Below are 21,479 nucleotides of genomic sequence, written 5' to 3'. Positions count from 1 at the left end.
GTGACAGAGTGAGACCTTACTCTGTCAAAAAAAAAAAAAAAAAAAAATTGTGTCAGAGCAAGAAAGGTTGTTTGATGACACCACCAGATTGGGAGCAGTTACACACACATGCTACCCTTCCTTAGTGGTGTTACTTCTATACTGTCTTTAGCCCTTACCCACCAAAAGTCCCCCTAAACCTGGGATTGGCATCTAAAACAGAGGCACTCATCCATCGAGGACAAGGAAGTGTTTTGAAAAAGGACATCTACTGTCCTGCTAACTAGACTCATATTCATTTCACCTCTATTTCTGTTAGTTCTCTTTTGCCATTTCCTCTATTTCATGAGAGGTGGAGAAATGTAGCCCATGGAAGCTTCCTAACCTAGCTTCCTAACTCCACACATCTTGCAAAGCTATTGAAAAAGCAAGATCTCAGAGCCTTCGTTCCTGCTTGTGGGCACTCATGTTATGACTTGCAGAGAAAACCACACTGGCGCATGAGAAATGGATGTGGGCTCCTGGTGGCCATCCTTTAGGAAGGGGAAAAGGAAAGATGCTTACAGTGTAGAACCAGAACTTCACGATGGGTGCATTGTAGAATTCATAGATTTTTCTGCCCAGGGGGATTAATCGATGCCTGCTCTGAGCTTCCTCTTCATCCTTCTTCCTGGAGGACTCTCCATTGTTTCGTCCCAGCATTGCCTACGGTGGAAGAGAATTGAAACCATCACAGCAGGGCTCTGGAGGGTGCACAGTTCAATGTGCTCATTCTACAGATCAGGAAAGGATGCCCATAGAACCTAAGAAACCAAGGCCCCAGAGATTTAGAGGTTGTGCCCGCCGTAAGTGTGCATTTGCATTATACGTATAATCTGTGTTTACCCTTTGTCTGAGATGGAAGATCTTGAGAATATTTCTTTCTCTTTTTTTCTTTTATTTTGAGACAGAGTCTCGCTGTGTTGCCCAGCTACAGTACAGTGGCATCATCATTGCTCACTGCAACCTCCAACTCCTGGGCTCAGGCAACACTCCTGCCTCAGCCTCCCTAGTAGCTGGGACTACAGGCATGCGCTACCATGCCCGGCTAATTTTTCTATTTTTACCTAAGGCGGGTCTCCCTCTTGCTTAGGCTTGTCTCCAACTCCTGAGCTCAAGCGAACCTCACGGCTCAGCCTCCCAGAGTGCTAGGATTACAGGCGTGAGCCACCGTGCCTGGCAGAGGATATTTCTTTTTTTTTTTTTTTTGAGACAGAGTCTCACTTTGTTGCCCAGGCTAGAGTGAGTGCCGTGGCGTTAGCCTAGCTCACAGCAACCTCAAACTCCTGGGCTCGAGCGATCCTTCTGCCTCAGCCTCCCGAGTAGCTGGGACTACAGGCATGCGCCACCATGCCCGGCTAATTTTTTATATATATATCAGTTGGCCAATTAATTTCTTTCTATTTATAGTAGAGACGGGGTCTTGCTCTTGCTCAGGCTGGTTTTGAACTCCTGACCTTGAGCAATCTGCCCGTCTCGGCCTCCCAAGAGCTAGGATTACAGGCGTGAGCCACCGCGCCCGGCCGATATTTCTTGACTATTCTCTTCTCCTCCATCCTGAGACCTCTGGAAGGTGCGGGTGATAGAAGACACCAGAGTTCCAAGGGGAAGACAGAGTGCAGCCTGGAAAGACTGGGCTTCAGCAATCTGTCCCTCTCCACCCCCTCTCTCCGTCCCTATCATGAAATAGGCTAGATATGGATTCAAATTCTGTCTCCATCCATGCTAAACGACTCTTAAGTCAAAGGTTAATTGAACCAGAATACCTAAGTTACCCAAGGGTTGTGAGTATTGAAGAGGTGAATTATCTGTAGTGCCTGGAGCTTAGTTAGGTTAAGGAGATCCTCTAATTCTTAGGCACATGCTCTTAGGCTCCCAGATTTCAAACCCTGTAAAACCTGAATTATTGCTGGTGTCAGTTTCTTGGTGACTCCTGGGCACACTACCTTCCCCTGCAACCAGGTGAGACTAGGAGAAGGACCCCAGGCAGGCCTGACCCAGAGAAGTCCTCATCTCCAAGCTGTTGGAGATTTTCTTGAGAATAGTAGCAGTGATCACAATAATGATTTAACATCTCAAAAAAGGCAGGACTTGAAAAAAAGGCAGACACCTGCCTATCTGGGTAGCAAGTGACAGGATGCCTCGAAGATAGCTGAAGACCTTGGTGGAGAAGTGTTCCAGCCTTGTGTCACTCAGATGGGAGACTTGAGTCCAAACTTGGACACTTAGAAACGGTGGCACCATGCACAAAGTTTAAACCTCTTTGAGTCTTAGATTTTTTAACTGTAAAAATGGGGTAATAAAGCACCTGAAATAGGACTGGCCCGCAAATCAATTAGCATCTGACACTTAATAAGTGCTCAGTAAATATTAGCTAGTCATTAAAGCAAACTGAGACGTTGGATACTCTTGACTGAAATTATCTAGTTGAGGCCTCTTGCTAGGAAAAAAGTTCTGTTACAATCTGTAACAGCATAATTCCTTGGCTTTAATTTTTCAATATTGTTCTAAGACAAGATTAGTTCTGCAGAGTTGGGAGATTTTTATTAAATGTGAGAAGAGGGTAAAACTTTGTAACTTCTCAGGACTATGGAAGTCCTGATAAATGGAGACATGTATCTGGCAATGTGAACGAAACAAAAACAACCACTTGTTTGCCTCTGTTATTCAGATATATTCCAACATGAGTGCATTTGTAAAAGGCTTGTCTTTCGTGGGTTTGAATAAAGCATTTTTGTTATTTCACTGATTGCAGCCTAAGCAGCTTAACTTGAGATTTTGCTGACAAGGATTTGGGACAAGACAGAGTACTGGGAATATGAGTTTAAAGTTGAGAGATCTAATTATAGGGACAATTTGTTTGCTTTGAAGTTGAGAATAAAGATAACCACTAGATGATTCTGGTTTCAAATCAATTATTGAAAATATACAAATATTAGTTTCAACAGCTGCTTGGATCATTGCCTCTAATAACCACATTACTCAAAAACATAACAATTACAACTGATTTCCTTGTAACTAGTAGGGTTTCTGGAGAAGGTAACATCCATGCCTTTGTGGACCTCTGGCTAGCAAAGTGTGTTGAGTTAATGGGTAGGTAAGATTTCACACTAACGCCTATCTAAGTGTCTATTTTGATCAGTGAGCTGAGTCAACCTTCATGACAGATATAGCACACTAGACAGCAGTAAAGTTCTATAAATATTGGTTGTTGACCTCAAGAAACTTTGAGGTTACATGATATTTGCCCTTCTAAAATTTATATAACATTATTATCCTGCTTCTGTTCTGTTTATTTACATGCTTGGCAAATACAGTGCCATTTGGTGACACAATGAGATGAGAGTAAAGACAGCTTTTTAGGCATTTTGGAGAGTGGCATCTTGTGAGTATTGAAGAAGTGAATTATCTGAAGTGCCTGGAGCTTAGTTTGGTTAAGGAGATCCTCTAATTCTTAGGCACATGCTCTTAGTCATTCTTAGCCACTGGGAACAGTGGCTTTCCCAACAGAGCTATAGCCATGTCCTCGGTCTGCGGACCTGTTGGAACTTTATTAGGCAAAGTGCTAGGTGGAGACATTTATCTGGCAAGTCAAGCAAAAAAAAAAAACAACCACCACTACCACCTGTTTGCTTTTATAATTCAGATATATTCCAACATGAATGCATTTGTAAAAGGCATGTCTTTCATGGGTTTGAATAGAGCATTTTTGATATTTTATTAATTCCAGCCTAAGCAGCTTAACTTGTGGTTTTGCTGATTTCTTTTCCCTGTCTTCAAACATTTCCTTTGACATTCCTTAAAGCAGAATTTAACAGGGTTGAATACAGATGAAACCACACAGTATGATTTGAGACTCTTTGCTGGCTGGACACAGATATCAAAGCTGAGAAAGAACTTTGAGGTGAACTAAGCTACCAATGGGTACAAAATGGAGTGAACTGAGGTTGATATTTTTGTGTACAATTTTGGAAGAGCCAAAGGAGAATGTCCCATTCTAAGAGAGGATATATTAGTTTAACACAGAGGCTCAAATATCAGTCCTGTGCACTCTCTAATTCTGTCCACGGTGAGCCCACTGACCAGTGCCCAAGCAGTGACAGAATTTGCCATTGAAGTCAAAGGGGGCTCCACTGGATTTAAAGACAACTGCTGTACACTCTGGAGTTTGCCAGCCCACACGTCCCTTCCTTCCTTTCCCTTTCTCCCTACCATTTCTGCCTGTGGACAACAAGCTTAGGCAGTAATGCTACTGCAGTGCCTTCTACTTGGGTTCTCAATAAATACTACCAGGGTCTATTCTCTCCTAAGCAGACTTTGTTCTTTGTCTAGAGATGCATCTTATTGTGGCTTCTTGAAGGATCAGGTCCTCAAAGCTCTGGGCTGAGCAGGCAAAGCCACCTCCCTTTGCTTTCTTTCTTGAAACCCAACCAGAGAGAATGCTGATTCAGCCTCTGGCTGTCTTTCTAGGTTGTCTGCCCAAGTCAAGGCTCTGCCACACTTGACTTAGGAGTCCTGTCTATCACTCTTGGATTCTTTTTGCTACATGGTGGACCAAACCAGCTGAGAGTATGGAGAAATTCACTCTCTCCCTTAACCTATTGGCCAAAAGTGTGGCCGATGGTGTCCGTATGCTTGGGTTCTAATCCCAGCTTTGCAACCTATTAGCTGGGTAAACTTGGGCAATTTAACCTCTCTGAAGCCCAACTTCCTCATCTGTAAAATGGGTATAATAATAGTGCCTACTGTGTGGGACTGTTGTGAGGATTCCATGAGTAAGTGTATGTAAATGGCTTAGCACTGTTATAACAATATTAAAGAACATTTATCAGTGTTTATGGTGTGGCATTTGCCAACCTAAATAGTTTACCTGCACACTTTTTAAACCACAACTACCTGTGAGGTAGACAATGTTATTATTCTTATGTTAGAGGTTATAAAATTGTGCCCACTGGTGGGGGGAGGGGCAGGATTCTGGCTCTAGACCACACACTCTGCAGAAATATTCAATAAAGATTGGGTATTACTACTACCAATGATTCTGCTAATGATTAAAATATCCTCTCCTACCCAGAGCCAAAATTAGGGTGAGATTGTTAGGGAAGACAGTCATCTGATCCTGTCACAGAGGTGAGCAGACTCCTCTACAGATTTTTATAAGGATCCTGAAACCGAAACAAAAGTTGGCTTTTGATTCAGTGAGTCAGGGATTGGGCTGCAAATAGATCTTTAGGAAGGGCCTACTGGAAAGAAATATTGTTTATCTGGAGGAAAAACAATTCATGCAGTGGTCCCAGTAGGATAATAATGCAAAAGGCCTTTTGTCACCTGAGCAAAATCATTTTTGTTTTATTTCCCTTATAGCTTCTTCTGGATCACTACAGGCAATGGTCATTGGGAGGGTGGTGGTGGTGGTGAAGGGGTGAAGCCTATCAAGAATGTCCTTATGGAGTTGTCGCTTGATGGCTCCCAAGCTATGAAGCCTTGCATGTCCCTTTAATGGCTAGTGATATTTTTAGCCTTTGGAAAGGTGCCAGCGGCAGTCACGCTGCTCAGGCGGGAGTTGTGGGAAGCTGTCCCATGCCCAGCTGCCCCCTTCTTTCTGCAGAACAAAGCATCCATGCTCTATAATTATACCAGGAAGAGCTAATAAAAGCTTTCCGTACAAACCTCAAAATTCAATTAGTGCTGTAATTGTGAGCCTGACCCTGAAGACAGACACAGACCCAGCCTCTGATCAGCCGAACAGTCCCAGCTCGGGGAAGCCGGCTGCTCCCAAATCATGGATTCCCTCTCCTTTGTGTGCTAAGACAGACACAGCACCCGGCTGTTCGGAATGCTTTGCTTGTTTGGAAAATTTAGGGTGTCCTGCTTTTGAATTTTATTGGTTTGTCCTGCACCAAGTGGCTGGCGGAAAGATGTCACATACAGTTGGATCCTATAATCATGTTATTTACACAGAAAGAACACACATTTATTATACCCTGGTCTCGATACCTAAATGAAAGCACCCCATGATTAAACACGGGGGGAGGCTAGGGAACAGCTGTCTGACTTCAAGCATGTCAGCGGGACCGGTGGATTAGGGATTCTCCCCACGGACAGTGACTGCCGAGTGTTTTCTTACTGTCAGTTCCATGTCCTCTTCGTCTTTTTCCTTCGTGGGCTTCTCTGGTTCTTCTGGCTCCTTCTCTTGGAGATGGATTTCCTGGGCCTGAGTCATATAGGGCATGTCGTCTTTGTTCTTGAACTCCAAGCTGAGAATTGAAGGAGGAAGTAGAATTCCCAGAATTACCTAAAGTAATAATAATGATAATAATAATAATCACATTTAAAGGATTAAGATTAGGGTGGTTGCTTAGAATCAGAGGGCGTGTGTTCAAGTGTTAGCGTGTGTGCACATGTGCACGTGGGTGTTGTATGCCCGGGGGGGGGGGTGTCCTGCACATTTGAATAACTGAACACATTAATGCTAAGAGGGTCACTTTGTCCCTTCTGGGAAATCATTTTGCACAGTAGCTCACTTTCATTTTTGAAGGAAAAAAAGCATTTTACCCAACTACATCTTACCCAATTAACACTCACTTTGCATGGGGGAAACTGAGGAAAAAAAGAGACTCTATTCGAGCCAAAAGTGGTAGAGAATCCGGATTCCAATTTTGCCATTAGACAACCCTTGATTTTGATTGTGAAATCAATTCATACATACATCCATTGGTATTTATTTGCTAATGTTTCAAGTGGAATTGATTATGCATTATCTGATTATCTCCGTAAAAGATGTTGTTATAAGTTGATCCTGAGTACATGGTAGTAAAGCATTTTGTTTATTTCAGAGCAATCTCCACTATACAACAGAAACACAGGTACACATCCCAGCAGGCTCTGTGTGCAGCAAGAGGCTGCCCTTGGCCAAGTGCCCCAGGAGGGGCCAGCGCCATATGGCAATGTCATTCTCCACTGTGGGGAGCGAGTGAACTTCCGAATGATGATACTGACATCTGACTTGGGTTCCCCAAGTCTTCTCCCACCACTGCTCTCAACCCCAACACGACTCCGGGGCACAAGGCTTCCGAAGATGAACCTCCTTGAAGAAACTGCTCCGAGGTGAGGGGCTAAGACAGATCGCGAAGGGTCAGTAAAAATGATCTCCAAGTAGTGAGGCAGGGACAGCCGGTGCTCGACTGACCACAGGGACTCAAGAGCAGTTCAGGGGAGAGGGACAGCGATGACCCTGAATTCTGGGTGCCTGGCAGGCCTGGGGAGGCTCAGGTTGCGTGCTGGCAGCCTTCAGGGGACATTACACCGTCTCAGAGCTGAGCGCCAGCTTGGCTCCCTGTCTGAGGCTAGGCTCCGCGGTCACTAGCAGTGTGGCTGTAGGACATCCACGACCCGCTGCACAGAGCCCTTCTGTGACCCTGGGCCAAGAGACCATGGGAAGAGTGGTGTGGGGGAAGGGGCACTGGTCCAGTAAAATGGTGGCCACCAGGGTGGGAAGAGGGGCGGGGGAGGGGAAGAAATGGGAGATATAGGTCAAAGGGCACAAAGTTGCAGATATGTAGGATGAATAAGTACAATAGAGATGTATAACTATACAGTACTATGGGTATAATATTGTATACTGGAAATTTACCAGGAGCATAGATTTTAGGTGCTATTACCACACACACACAAAAAAAGGGTAACTATGCAAGATGACAGATATGTTAATTTGCTTGACTACAGGAACCATTTCACTGTATATGTCAAAACCTCATGGACACCTTAAATATATACAGTCAAAAAATGAAAAGAAACTGGTATCACAAAAACTAAAACAAAAAACAAACAAAACCCCCCCACATTCTTTCAATCTTTCACTTTCTATTTTTGTCTTTCTTTTGCTTCTTTCAGTTTAATGATATCTTTGAAAAACATTGAAAAAAAAGCCACTAAAAAAGCAAAAGCTGCACTCCATCCTACTTCTCTTAAAAACAGTAAAGTCCCTGACATTATCCTTTCAATGTCAGAAGTAACCTCTACACACAATTTACTATGTGTCCTTCCTGTTTTTTTAAAAAAATTAATTTATACAGACATAGCAATACATACACACACTGGATAAAAATGGACTCAGGTTATATAGACTGGTCTGCAACTTGTTTTTCCTCATTGAAGAATAGATCAGGATTTTCTAGCAATGTCTTTGCATATAAATCTGTTTCATTTTTATTTCAGTTTAAAAACTAGCTCAAGCACATCTGGTAAGAGCCAATGTCTCTGAGACATGATGCTGAAGAGGGTTGGGGGTTCACACCCAGGCACACCCAGAAGTGACAGGTTGCCTAGGTGGGGACTTCTGTGCAGCTGGCTGTGCCCATACGAATGGCTCTCCCTATGGCACCCGTGTGTTACCACCACCTTTGGATCTTCTGAAATATATTAATGTCTAGGCGCCCTCCTTGGGGATTTTGGTTCAGGACTTGGGGGACGTCCTAGCCTCTGCATGGAAAGCAAAACAAAACAGAACAACGCTCTGCAGGAGATTTGATCCACAGTCCAGGTTTAGAACCACCCTCCTAACACAAGAGGATACCTAATCCCACCGCGGATTTGGCTTGGGAAACTTGAACCAACCCTCTGCCCCGAATAGCCCAGAGGGCCTTCTTGGGCGCGCTGACCTTGAGGCCTGAGTTCTTGCGCATGCGCAGCCGGCCCATCCACATGTCGGTGAGCAGCATCTGGCTGCACGTGTGCGCGATGAAGTCGCGGTGCTTGGCCGCCACCGCGAGCTGCAGGCATGTGGCGTTGCTCCAGTTCTTCAGCTCGTAAGTCAGCAGTTTCATGGCCAGCTGCTCGTCCTGCTTGTAGGACTGGTCCAAGAGCTCCACAGCCAGCTGGCCAAAGTCCCTGAAAGACAGAATGGGCGGAGGAGTCCTTCAGACCAGCTTGGAGGCATATGACAAAAGTGGGGACCCGTTGGCCAGCCACAAAAAGTGGCTGCTGTGTGGGGTAGTTGTTTCATATGACATCTAGTCTGCTCATACATTCATCCAGCTAACACCCATTGGGCATCACTGTGCATCAGATACCATGTTTCAAACTGGGGGTAAAAGTCAAACAAGGCATGATCGCCACACTCAAGGCCTCAGACTCAAGGGATATAGATGGGGGAGGCAGACCAATCAATCAATAATGCGAGTGCAGTATGTCTTCTTAATTGCGACAAACCTCAGTTCAAATTCCAGCCTTGCCAACCACAAATGTGCCATCTTGGACAAGCTGCTTAAATTCTCTGAGCCTCATTTTCCTCAGAAATGCAAAATAACAGGGCCTCCCTATTGGGATAGTTGAGAAGATGAAATAAAAATTTCTGTGTATCCGTATGTACACGGTGCATAATGCTCATGCCCACCTCTGTGTACACCACTGGGGTGATACTGTCTCCTCTTAAAGGTTTGGGTGGTTCAGCCCCTCCAGTGTTTGAAGCCCACCTTCCCCTCTCTCCCCCGAGACCACCCCATTTGCTGGGCTGGCCAACCTGGAGTTGTGATTCAGCTCCTGGGAAATGTCGTCGACCATGTCGTTCTCAGAGGCCTCGTGAGCCATGGCTTTGCAGAGCTTACAGGCCACCAAGGCCTTGGCCATGGCCTCCTCGCCATGCTGCCAGAAAAACAGGGCCATCTTCTGCCGCTTCATGAGGACAGCCCACACCATCAGCTCGTGGAAAGGGAAGGGGAAGTGGTTGATCTCAGGGTCATCCAGGTCAATGTCCACCTCCTCTTCACGCTTCTTGGTTGTCTTTCTTCCTCGCCGCAAGGGAATGTCATCCTGTAATTTCCGGGAAAACATGCAGGCTGAGTTAGAAATGAATCAGCTCCTTTCCCTAAGTAGCTGTTGTATGTCTTCTACTGGCCCAGCTCTGGGATCAATACTGGAATGAACTGGGCCAGCTTCTGTCCTAAAAGAACTCACATGCTCATCCCTGCCTAGCTTTAAAGCAAGTTATAATAATAAATTCATAAACACAGTCTTATGGGAATATGGCATTGCTATACTCTAATTAAAAAGTTATTTTTTAGTGGACTATTTTCTTTACATTTATCCTTTCTTTTTCTTCTACAGGTAGGTTTGTTTGTATCTCCTGATGGACAGGACTACTCTTTTTGCTGAAAGGACAGGGCATCCTACACTTTTATTTGCATATATGACAATAACCACAGGAACATAAGATAGGAATCATAGTCTATCTTGAGCTTCTGCACACCTGTTAGACACAGTTGTGAAGTAGCTCTGGTCCGTTGCCATTTGCACACACCTATGAATAGATTTCTCTCACTGCAATTTATGTGCTTCCTCAGTCTTCAAGTTAGTATTTCAAATAAGATTTGTTTTTTTGTTCGAAAAGCTGACATAACCTCATGGTGGAATTTTCAAAGCTACTGTGAGATGCCCCCATGACACCTGAAAATTTTTAATTTTTTCATTCTAAAACCATATACTAAGTTAGCCCTACCACTGAAATGAACTTATAGACATAAGTTTTTTTAAGATGTGAAATAAAGGGAATAAATAATTGACACTAATAATTTGAGCAAACACTTACTTCCATTCCCAGCAGTTTCAAGGCTTTGGGCTGTTAAAAAAAAATGTTATGAACAAGGTTAGATCTTTCTTTCATAGAGGTAAGAAAAGAGTCCTACTGTATCTTAAACAGGTACTGTAAGAACTCTATTGTACCATATAGCACTTATTTTTATTTTGCTAAATAAAACACCACAAGAAGAAAACCTATTTATAGAAGTCCTAAGAGAATTATGTATTTAGTGATTTTGGTGAATCACAGAAAATTGGGAAACTGGAGAGGCATAGTGAGATGGCCCGAGGGTAGAGCCTGCAGGTTTAGAATGTCTTTTGTGGATCAAGATTTCTTTCACCTTCCTGTAACCATCCTGCTTGGCTGCCACCTGCAGAGCACTGCCCCCTCTCCACATTCATGTGTTGAAATTCTAACCCCCAAGGTTATGGTATTAGGAGGTAGATCTTTTGGGAGGTGATTAGGTCAAGAGGGGAGAGCCCTCATGAATGGGATGGGCCCCTATCAGATGCTGAATCTGCTGGCCCCTGGATCTTACACTCCTCAGACTCCAGAACTGTGAGAAATAAATTTCGGTTGTTATAAGCAACACAGTTCATGGTATTTTGTTATAGCAGCTGCACAGATTAAGAGAGATGAGCAATGAAACATCCAATCCAACAAATTAAGTCACATATTTCTGAAACTCCTGGAAAACCTGTGTTTCCTAGAGACTTGGGATATAAGTCAGAAATGTATGTTTGGATGCTTCCTGCTGGCCATCTCCCCGTGCTGCCGGACAGTGGGGCAAGGGTGAGTGGGGCCAGAGGGCATGTGCTGATGGTAGCAGAAGGCTCTCAGGCATGGAAAGTGTCAGCGCACAAGGTGTCATCATCAGCCATGCTGGGAATGTGCAAAACTGGCACAGACAGAGACAGAGAGAGAAGGCAACTCAGCAGATTACAAACCCTGATTTATATTTAACAAGGGAGATCAAAATTACATCTCAAGGGTCAGGAATACCAATTTTAAGCTTTTAAGCATTACAGAGTGCCATCTTGAAAGTTCTTTGAGTAAATGATAAGGTTATAGCATTCATAGTTCCTCCAAATTTTATTTGACTATTCAAGTTGGAACAGCTTGAACCTGGTCTTTCTCCCTTTCTTTTCCTTTCACCTTCTAAAGTGACCACCAGGCTAAAAATCTGTGTTATATTTTTCTTCTTCATACAGTTTTGTTTGTTTTCAAAGTTCTCTACCAGTCCTACAAAATACCTTCATAATCAGAAGAAAGCTTTGTTAAAAATAAAAATCATGCCCACTACCAGCTAGAGCAGCAGTTCTCAGAATGTGGTCCATGGATTGTGAGGCTCCCTGAAACACTTTCAGAGAGTGTGTGAAGTCAAAGCTATTTGCATAATAATACGAAGATGATATTGGGTTTTGACACTGTTAACATTTGCACTGATGGTGAATAAAAACTGCTGGGTGTCTTCTTAGCAAGAATAAAGGCAGTGGTACCAAACTTTACCAATTGTCATTAGATCCCACTGTTATGCACTTGCAGAAAAACAAAACAAAAATTTCACTTAAGAATGTCCTTGCTGAGCCCTAAAAATGATTAACCTTATTAAATCTCTCCCCTTGACTATGTGTCCTTTTGCTGTTCTGTGGGATGAAATGGGAAGCATGCTCTGAAAGTATTTCTGCTGCACACTGACCTATGTATGATGGGCTCTCCTGGGGAAATGCACTTCTATGATTGTTTGGATCGAATTATAGCCATCTTTTTTTTTTAATATATATAAGATATCATTTTTACTTGCAGGAATGGCTGGCAGACATACTCTGGTTCTTTAGACTTGGACATTTGGCAGACATTTTTGGAATGACCCAAGTGAGATTATTATTTCAAGAAAAACAACTGACAGGATCTGTTGCCAGTGAAAAAATTCACACTTTCAAAAAAAAAAAAAAAATTGGAATTTTGGAAAACTTGCATTTCTCCCTCACCATGACCTTGACAATTTTTCAGTATGTAAAGACTTTTCTGATGAGATTAGAGATAATATTAATGAATGCGATTTTTTGGAAATTATATAATGAAATGTGTCAATATTTGGAAGATCTGTATAACTCAACAAACCGATATTTTCCAATGACCAATCTATGATAAGATCCATAAACTATGCAAGAAAGACCAGTGGATTTTATTTCATTTTACTATTTTAATTTTATTTTTCTAAAGGCAGGATCTTACTATGTTGCCCAGGCTGGAGTGCAGTGGCTATTCACAGGCACTCTACTTTTTTTTTTTTTTTGAGACAGTCTCACTTTATTGCCCAGGCTAGAGTGAGTGCCATGGCGTCAGTGTAGCTCACAGCAACCTCAAACTCCTGGGCTCAAGCAATCCTGCTGCCTCAGCCTCCCGAGTAGCTGGGACTACAGGTGTGCACCACCATGCCCGGCTAATTTTTTCTCTATATATTAGTTGGCCAATTAATTTCTTTCTATTTATAGTAGAGACGGGGTCTCGCTCTTGCTCAAGCTGTTTCAAACTCCTGACCTCGAGCAATCCGCCCGCCTCGGCCTTCCAGAGTGCTAGGATTACAGGCACTCTAATAAGCACACTAAGGCCTGGAACTCCTGGCCTCAAGCCATCCTTCTGCCTCAGTCTGCTGAGTGGCTGGGAACCACTCCCAGATAAACCAGTGGATTTTAATGTGATAAGAGTCTGAAATTCACTTACATGGTGTTAGATTTCACATTGCAACTCATTTTTAAGAAACTGTTACTTGTTAAATTTTTGTGTAGTACAAAAAATATATCTGTAATTGTATGTAAAGATTGCTAAAATACTCCTTCCTTTTTCTGATATATGTATAATATTTGTCACATATTTGTGTGAGGTCAGATTTTCTTCATATACTTCAAAACATCTTGTAATAGACTGCCCAATTAGGAGAATCTAGCTGTCTTCTATCAAGCCAGACATTACAGAAACTTGTAAAAAAAAAAAAGTGAAACAACACTACTCTTATCATTAATTTTTTGTTTTTGAAAATATAGTTTTCATAAACATGTTATTTATTTTCACATTTAATGGGATTCTTATGGTTACCTTAAAATGAATAAATATTTTTAGAATCTCAATTTAAATTTCTTACATGGTAAACACTGATAGAATTCTCAGAGATAAACACTCTTTGGGTTTCTCAACAATTTTTAAAGGTATAAATAGATTCCCAAGACCCAAAACCTGGAAAACTGCTGAGTTTAATAATCTTAACAATACGATTAATTTGAATTTCATTAATACTCTCTGATTATTTAAGCTCACTCTCAGTGCAATTTTCTGATTTGAATCGGACCTAGTGAAAAAAAACAAAGAAACCCACCAAAAACAGTTTCCTCTTTTCCCCATACACTCTGTTTTTGTTTTTCTAATTAAAAAAAAAAATTTTTTTTTTAACAGATTTGACGGAAGAGGCAAGAAGAGGAGGGGAGGGTATCTATGTCCTTCTCAACTGGTCTCCCTCTCGCAGACAAAGAAACCGCACCCCCAGCCCCCCTAGGGAGCGCCCAGGAATTTGCAGCAAGCCTCACCCTCTTGGGGCCGAAGAGGTTGTGGTAGAGCGTCCGGAAGCGCTTGCGCGTGTAGTTGCAGCGATAAGCCCCGCCCATCAGGTACTCGATCACCAGGCCGATGTCAATCAAGCTGATCCTGTAGTCTGGGGGCAGGTTGCCCTATCCGGGAAGAATGAAACAAACAAACAAACAAATCCAAAAGACAACGCGGTTTACTAGGGGTTCTATTTCATGTGTTCTGTAACTATTTTAGAGAAAAAAAAAATGATGAAAAAAAAGAAACATATGAATGTATTATTATGCTGGTTAATTAATTCACCTTAAAATAGATCCAACCGAAACCTGGATATTCTCGCTTGGAAAGAAGACATAAGTTAAATAAGAAGGTGCAGTAATCGTCGGCAATAACAGAAAATCAAAATACTTATTCAAGTCTTCAGCTGGGGAGAAAAAAACACCAGTGTAGCAGAAAGAAACACAGAGCTAGACATAACAAATGCTGTCACTCCCCGCCACTAGAAACTAGGGTCCCCAGATGTTCCCCGAGCCCCCTTTTCTGCTTCTGACTCAGTCCTGTTGCTGTTCTCTTGACAGTCATTTAGTTCTTCCCGCTCACTAACGGAAGACTCTTTCAGAAGATGAGTGTTATTACCAGGGCCTGCATCAGCTGGGACCTGCTTAGGGCTCAAGTCTCCTTTAATGCAAATCCTCCATTAATAATTTTTTAAAAATGGAACCTTTTTCCTAAAAAAAAAAAAAAAAAAAAAAAGAGCAGTACCTAGGGAGGGGATTTTGGGTGTGAGGATGAAGTGGTATATGAACATCCCCTGTGTTTAAAGACAGGTGGGAGAGGAGCAGAAGAAGACTTTTGTCAATAGAAAATTCATTTTTTCTAGAATTAAGGAGATGTTTCATTTATTTCTTCCAAAGAGGATAGTGTTTCTTAAAGACCTATAGTTATGGCATATCTTTTAGCTGCTTGCCACATATAGATGCAAAAACAATAAAGTTTTTATTATTATTTACTCATTACTTCTTTCTACTTCAAAAAGGAGCTCTGAAAGTTTTGCTCTATGAGGTCGAGGAAGAATCAGTTCCGTTTGTGGGAACTTCTGACTATGCAGTGAATTCCAAAGGGAACGATTAATCAACTCTCCTGGTCTGGTTTAGTTCCTTCTTGCAGGAGAGTGCTCTATACCATGAATGACTGGGGCGTCACACTGTGTAGGAAGCCTGGTGTCCTTAGATATATTTTGGAGAGGCATGAGGGACTTCACCCAGTTTTGTCCCTAATGGAGGACCCACTCAGGATGCTGTGTGAGATTTCTGCCACTCCACAGAAGAGACTCATAATCTATAGTGGCGGTTTTCCAATTTTGGTGGCATCAGAATCACTTGGGGAACTTGGTGACAGTACCAAGGCCTGGACCTTGTCGTACCTATTCCCATGTATCAGTCTCTATGTTCTTTATTAGCTCCTCCAGGTGGTTCGGGTGTACACCCACAGTCTGTCAGACCGCTTGTCTGCTAAATAAGGTTCTGGTGGCAATGGTTAAGTTACATAGCAGAACTGGGACATATATAGTGTAAAAAGATCATCACTGTCAGTTGGAAATTAAGTTCTTTTGCTAACCTGAGGGTAGGTTTTCAGTTATCCTTACTCAGCTCTTCTGCGGTCAGCCAAATCCATTGAAAAGTATTGAGGTTTGGGGTTAGAGGCAGCCTACCGTATTCTATCATTAAACCGATTGCTTTATATTTTTCTTAATTGTTTTTGTTTCTCTTTATATTCTCAGTGCCTTTTGTAGGGCCATGGGTATGGTAGGCATTCAGAATGTTTTTGTTGAAAATGTGAACCAATAAAACAGTGAAATTAATTGACTTCATTGGGAGTTAGTATTATATTCTCAATAACAAACTAGTCACTATCTATTAGTCGCCCCTGGTTGGCACAGCCTGAGCTCACTGTGGAAATTCAACTTGAAATACATGTTTTGCGGTATGTGGAATTCAGATGTTCTCAGTGGGGTAAAGGGAGGAAAAGCAATTGAAGCACTAGCCTCAAGCATGTGAGATTCCACTGCTGCTCTTTAGACTTCCTTGCTGTCCTTAGAATTAACTCCTACCCTAACCTGTGGGGTTCCACCTCTCCCTTGGCTTGGGGTGCATGGCAGGCTCAGGGGTCTAATTTGAGCCAGCCAGGCACAATGGGACTGTGTGAAGGGTACCACAGATGAGGTGGGAACACTTTGAGACACAGAACCCCTCCCCTCTTTGACCTGAGCCCAACCCTACCCAATCTGACATCCTGATTGTTCCTTTTGTCCCTTCACAAAAATGATCTCTACCCTCCTCAGTCAACATTTGAAAATATCCTTTGTTGAAGATCTTTCTTTCATTCTTTTTGAGACAGGGTCTTGCTCTATCACCCAGGATGGAGTGCAGTGGCCAGATCATGGATCATTATAATCTCAAACTCTAGGGCTCAAGCCATCTTTCCACCTTAGCCTCCTGAGTAAACCACTAGCTATTTTCTAAATTTTTTTCGTACAGACAGTGGGTTTCCCTATATTGCCTAGGTTGGTCTTGAGCTCCTAGCTTCAAGCAATCCTCCCACCTTGGCTTCCCAAAGCACTGGGACTACAGGTGTGAGCCACTGCACCCCTGCAGGTTCCTTTGCCAATCTAACTGAATCAGCAAGTTAAGCTTCCCTGAGGCTATAGAGACAGACCAATTGTCTGACTTCTTTATGCAAAAGCTGGCATAAAATATTTAAAAAGGGAGCTCAGGCAAAGTTTTAAGATAGTAACTTTTCATGTATTGCCATTTCCAAAAAAATTAAACTGAGTTTAAAAATAGTACCCATGCAACTACTTTTCTCCATTATTTTGGGGCAGGTTAACAAGGCCACAGTTTCTGTGTCCTCCGGCTCTACTGGATTGGTAGGCAAGGCTGTTATTTAATGAGAAGAGCCCAAGAGACTGGACTGGCCTGGGTTGACCTCAAGTCATAGATGTCTGGATCTCGTAAGGATGACCTCCAGAGCGTGCTCAGCCCTCTGTGTTATTTTCCTGGGCATGCTGAGGCAGGCAGGAAGAAGAGCACCAGCTTCTAGTCAGCTGCCCTGAGCTTCTGTCTGTCCTACACGGATCAGCCATGTCCCTCAGGGCCACACTTTTCTTTCCAGTGAAAGGAGGTTGAACTCCATGGCCTTTATGGTCTATAATGCTCATATACCAGGCTTCAGAAAAATCCCTGAAAGATTGATTGTGATGCTATGGAAAGGCAATCAGAGCAAGTCTATGAATTTGTGCCTATTTTAATCTTGTAAGAATAAAATTTAAAATGTGCGTAATAGTGAACCTAATGCCTATGCATTTTGTTTTGAGAAACTTAGGGATGAGCATCAGTTTGAATTCTAAGAACAAGACATCAATATTGCCTGAAGACCAGTATAAAATGGCAATATTTATGCTTTTGAGGTGTCTTTAGGAGTGGGAATCGTCAAGAAAGTAATAATAGCAGTAAAATTCAAAATAAAAATTGAAGGGGCAAATAAAACATGTTTAGCAAGTGCTTTATTCATAAAGGACTTTTAGGGGTATCTACTGCAAAAGAAGGCTCTGGAATCTCATATAAAGCTTTATTATTTCAGAATGACTTATGTATGGTTGGGTCTGAAGCAGGAGGAAGGTTTTGGTGACCATTTGGGTGCTACAGAACTTTGAGCCAAGGCCTGCCAGGAAGTGGGCTGCGTTCTGTGTGACCACAAAGGGCTCACCCAACGGAAGCCAGTGAGAATTCCTCCCTCACCAGCGTTTACTTGCCTGCTCTGCTTTATATATCTGTGTAATCAGGCCATATAAATGAATCCAGGGTAAACTGAAGGATTGGAGGATAAGGAGAGAGTCAGAGGCTCTTGCTGAAGCAATATCTGGAGGAGGGAATGTTTAACAAGTAATGTGTTTGAACTCAGCCTGCAAGGCCGATTGTGTCTGTTTCTCTGCAGGAACTTTTGAGTGCAGAGAAGTTAAGGAAAATTAGTTTTATTTCTTACTAGGAAGGATGGAAAGCTTTGGGGAAAGAAGAAATAGTTTTTTCCATACAATGAATAAAATTGGGTATAATTTAGACCTCTTGGAATAACTGTCCTGGGTGGGCTCTGGAGGGGATGGCAGCCTCGGTGCATGGGCCAGTGCTGGGCCAGTGGCCTTGACCTCTGCCCGTGACCTGCAGATGTCACAGATGGTGCATTTGCATTGCTTCTCCTAGGATGGGCATTGCTGGGCAGAGGGGACCTTACAGATACTCATGTAGAGAATAGCCAGTGACGTGACCCCACAGTGGAAACAGCGCTGGGCTATACTGTGGTTCTGGCTCTGCCCCATGTGACCCTGGACAGATCATTTCCTTTCTCTGGACCTCAGTTTATGCTCTGAAAATAGGCGGTTTGGACAGAGTAACTTCCAAAGTCTTACTGATTTCTAAAGGTCCAATTGGATGACCAGTAACTGGCAGGCTGCTCTTATTTTTATACTGCCAGACTGCTGGCCAAAGACCCCATCTAGAGCTTCCGAGGTTCATGTAGCTTCCAGTTATCCCCTGGAGTTCGGTTAGTGGGACCAGTTCTCAGAGATGAGGGATGGTAAAGGAATAGATGGGGATGGGGTTGTTGTGCTCATTGCATCCTCCTCCTCTGGGAAAAGCAGAGAAGGTGAACAGGACCTCACATACCAACAGGTAATGTTCACAAACCTTCTGGAGGAGTCTTCCTTTGCTTGGGCCCTTTTCAAATTGGAAGTCAAAACGGTACTGGAGAGATACTCATTCTGCCCGCTGTTTCTGTTACAGTTCCTCCCACCCCTCCCCAGCCCACCCCTCAATGACTTTGGTAATTAGTAAAACCTGAACTAGTATTTCCCTTTTCATGCCTTAACAACACATGGTAGGCCACATGATTCAAATAATTTGCTAGAAAGACTTGGATCTATGGGAAGATACAATTTGACAACTTGAAAATGTCTCCTTTTTTTTTCATGCTATGAACTACTAATCTGAAGCTAAGGTTTAATCGTGCCATGCTTTTTGATTCTTTTAATTAAAAGAATAGTTTAAATTCACTTATTAGATCTGCTCTTCCAAATGAACTCTGTTTTTCAGATGTCAGTTCATGATATCACTATTGGATTTCAACTATTTAGGAATATTTGTTTTTTTCTTGGAAACTTACAACAAGCCTTCAAAACAAGATTGTTTCCTTCTGACATAGGCAAGGTGTCAAATGATTGCTGGCTATTAGGTTTCCCAAGAGAGAGAGTGAAAAATAGAGGACCCCAGGGGCAGCTTTTTTCACTAAGGGAGAGTGGCCTGCAGGTGCTATGAGTAATCACCAGGTGGGGGCTTCATCTGGTGAAAGCTCAGGGGAAAAGAGGGCCTCATCCCAGAGTTTGGCCCATTAGCATGGTAATAGACCAGGCAACCAATCTTTTAAAAAATAAGAATGCTTTTTGCAAATTTGCATGAATTTAGCAGATGGGATTATGAAAATGTCCTTTTCTTAGCCAAAGTGTGTCTGAAATGCCCTTTTTTTTTCTTTTTTGCATTCTGCAAAGCTCTGGATCTTAAGTCCCATATAAATGAAATTTAAATTATCATCATTTCACCACTACTTCTGTATAATACTCAAATATCCTCCTTTGGTTAGGGGGTGGAGAGTATAGATAATCTGAGGTATTAGCACATTTAATTTAAGAAAGAAAAAACTACTACTTTAGAACATACAGAGGCACAAGTTGAGCAGACAGCTACTAAAATGGCAGGTTATATTTCACAGAAAAGCAGACAGACTTGAGCCACTTTGGTTTAATATAAGAGCATTGGTACATTCAATGGATTTATGCATGAAAATATGTCCAGGAACTGGGTTGGCTTATATCAATTTAAATCTCTGATTGATGCTGAATAGCCACTCTTTTACCTCGTTGCTCTTAGATTGTTCCCTTGATATTAATAATTTGAGATTTTGAAAGTGGCTTGGGAGCAATTCTCCACATTCAGTTCTGTTGGTCTCAAAAAAGAGTTGAACTTGGAGATGTCATGCTGGTTGACTTACGATGGTCTGATAAATTCCTAAATGCATTCTTTGGATTCTTAAGAGTTATTTGCATTTCATTATACAGACATATTATCAAACACTATATTTAAGGTCTAGGACTGTGTTCCTAACTCATGAACAGCATTTTGTATCAGGGTTTATAAGTCACTGGTTAATTTTTGTCATAGATGAAATGTACATATACACATATATTTTTCCCACTATGATTATAGAAAAGAAAGCACATGTTAATTATTATTATGTTCCTTAATTTTGAAAATTGCTTAAACTTCCCAAGATTTTCTGAGCATTTTAGCCCTAGTTTTTGTAGTCTTTAGTATCTTATTTTCCTAAATTCCTGGAATCATCTGAGAAAGTTGTGCGCCAATGACAATTTCTCCCTTATGCACTTAAAAAAATATAACAGAAGACTTCATTTTCAGCTCCCATCATTCATGTAACATAAAATGTAGACACTTGCGCTCCTTTGACTACCATTGTTATTCTCTCTCTCTCTCTCCAACAGTCAGACCCTCACCTTGACCATGGAAATACATGGAATCTGCATTTCTTGCTCCTACTTCTCCCCAGGGGAAGAAACTAAACATTGGTTCTCTGCTTTTCCCTGTCTTATTGGCAGTCTCTTTTCTCAGGTAAAAGGATAAATCATTCCTAGGCTAGTTCAGTACTATGCTTGGTGATTTATTATCATTTTTCCAGTTACTAAATTGGAGAGTAAGTACATACTCATATAATTATTTTCTTCCTTCAATATTTGGATCATACTTACAAGAAAAAAAATAAAGCTGTTCTTCATTAATCCTTCTCCCTCCCAAATTCTTACCATCCTATTTTTTCTTGTTAGTCTATATTATTTTTGATGTACATCTTTAGCTAAGAAGCTAAGAAAACCCCTACCCTAAGGACACTTTACATGCCTTCCAATAATACAAGTGATGTGAGCAAATGCAAGAGGCAGCCCAAGAGATTTCCAAAAAGAGAAAATAATATTGCAAAGCAGAGTCCTATGGGGAAAAGAGTGTAATAAGAGGGATTTTGATTACTTATGCTCAGCAAAATCTAACTGCAAAAATCCCATTGAAAATCCAGCAAGACATTATTGCTGGGAGACTAAGTGGTGGGTTGGATGAATGACTTTGTTTAAAGATTTGGATTGGCTGATAGCTGGGGTTGATGGACAAAGGCATAGCTATTTCTTCAGAAA

The 21,479-nt window shown here is 42.1% G+C and overlaps 1 protein-coding gene across 10 annotated transcripts in view; it reads right to left on the bottom strand.

Moving 5' to 3' along the window:
• TRPM3 (transient receptor potential cation channel subfamily M member 3) overlaps nt 1–21,479 on the bottom strand; it is a 529,331-nt gene that overhangs the window by 84,570 nt on the left and 423,282 nt on the right. For 7 of the 10 annotated variants that reach the window (XM_020289309.2, XM_076008638.1, XM_020289318.2 and 4 more), the window contains 7 exons: nt 14,480–14,515; nt 14,179–14,319; nt 10,604–10,633; nt 9,539–9,828; nt 8,679–8,907; nt 6,146–6,313; nt 544–684 (listed from right to left, as the gene is read on the bottom strand). In XM_020289309.2, coding sequence (XP_020144898.2) covers nt 544–684; nt 6,146–6,313; nt 8,679–8,907; nt 9,539–9,828; nt 10,604–10,633; nt 14,179–14,319; nt 14,480–14,515 — 1,035 coding nt within the window. The remainder of the gene's footprint in view (nt 1–543; nt 685–6,145; nt 6,314–8,678; nt 8,908–9,538; nt 9,829–10,603; nt 10,634–14,178; nt 14,320–14,479; nt 14,516–21,479) is intronic. The other 3 variants (XM_020289312.2, XM_020289321.2, XM_020289324.2) reach the window with 1 other exon arrangement.

This window comes from Microcebus murinus, chromosome 12 (assembly GCF_040939455.1).
Source record: "Microcebus murinus isolate Inina chromosome 12, M.murinus_Inina_mat1.0, whole genome shotgun sequence".
Lineage (NCBI taxonomy): Eukaryota > Metazoa > Chordata > Mammalia > Primates > Cheirogaleidae > Microcebus > Microcebus murinus.
This window is presented reverse-complemented; position numbering and strand designations above follow the sequence as displayed.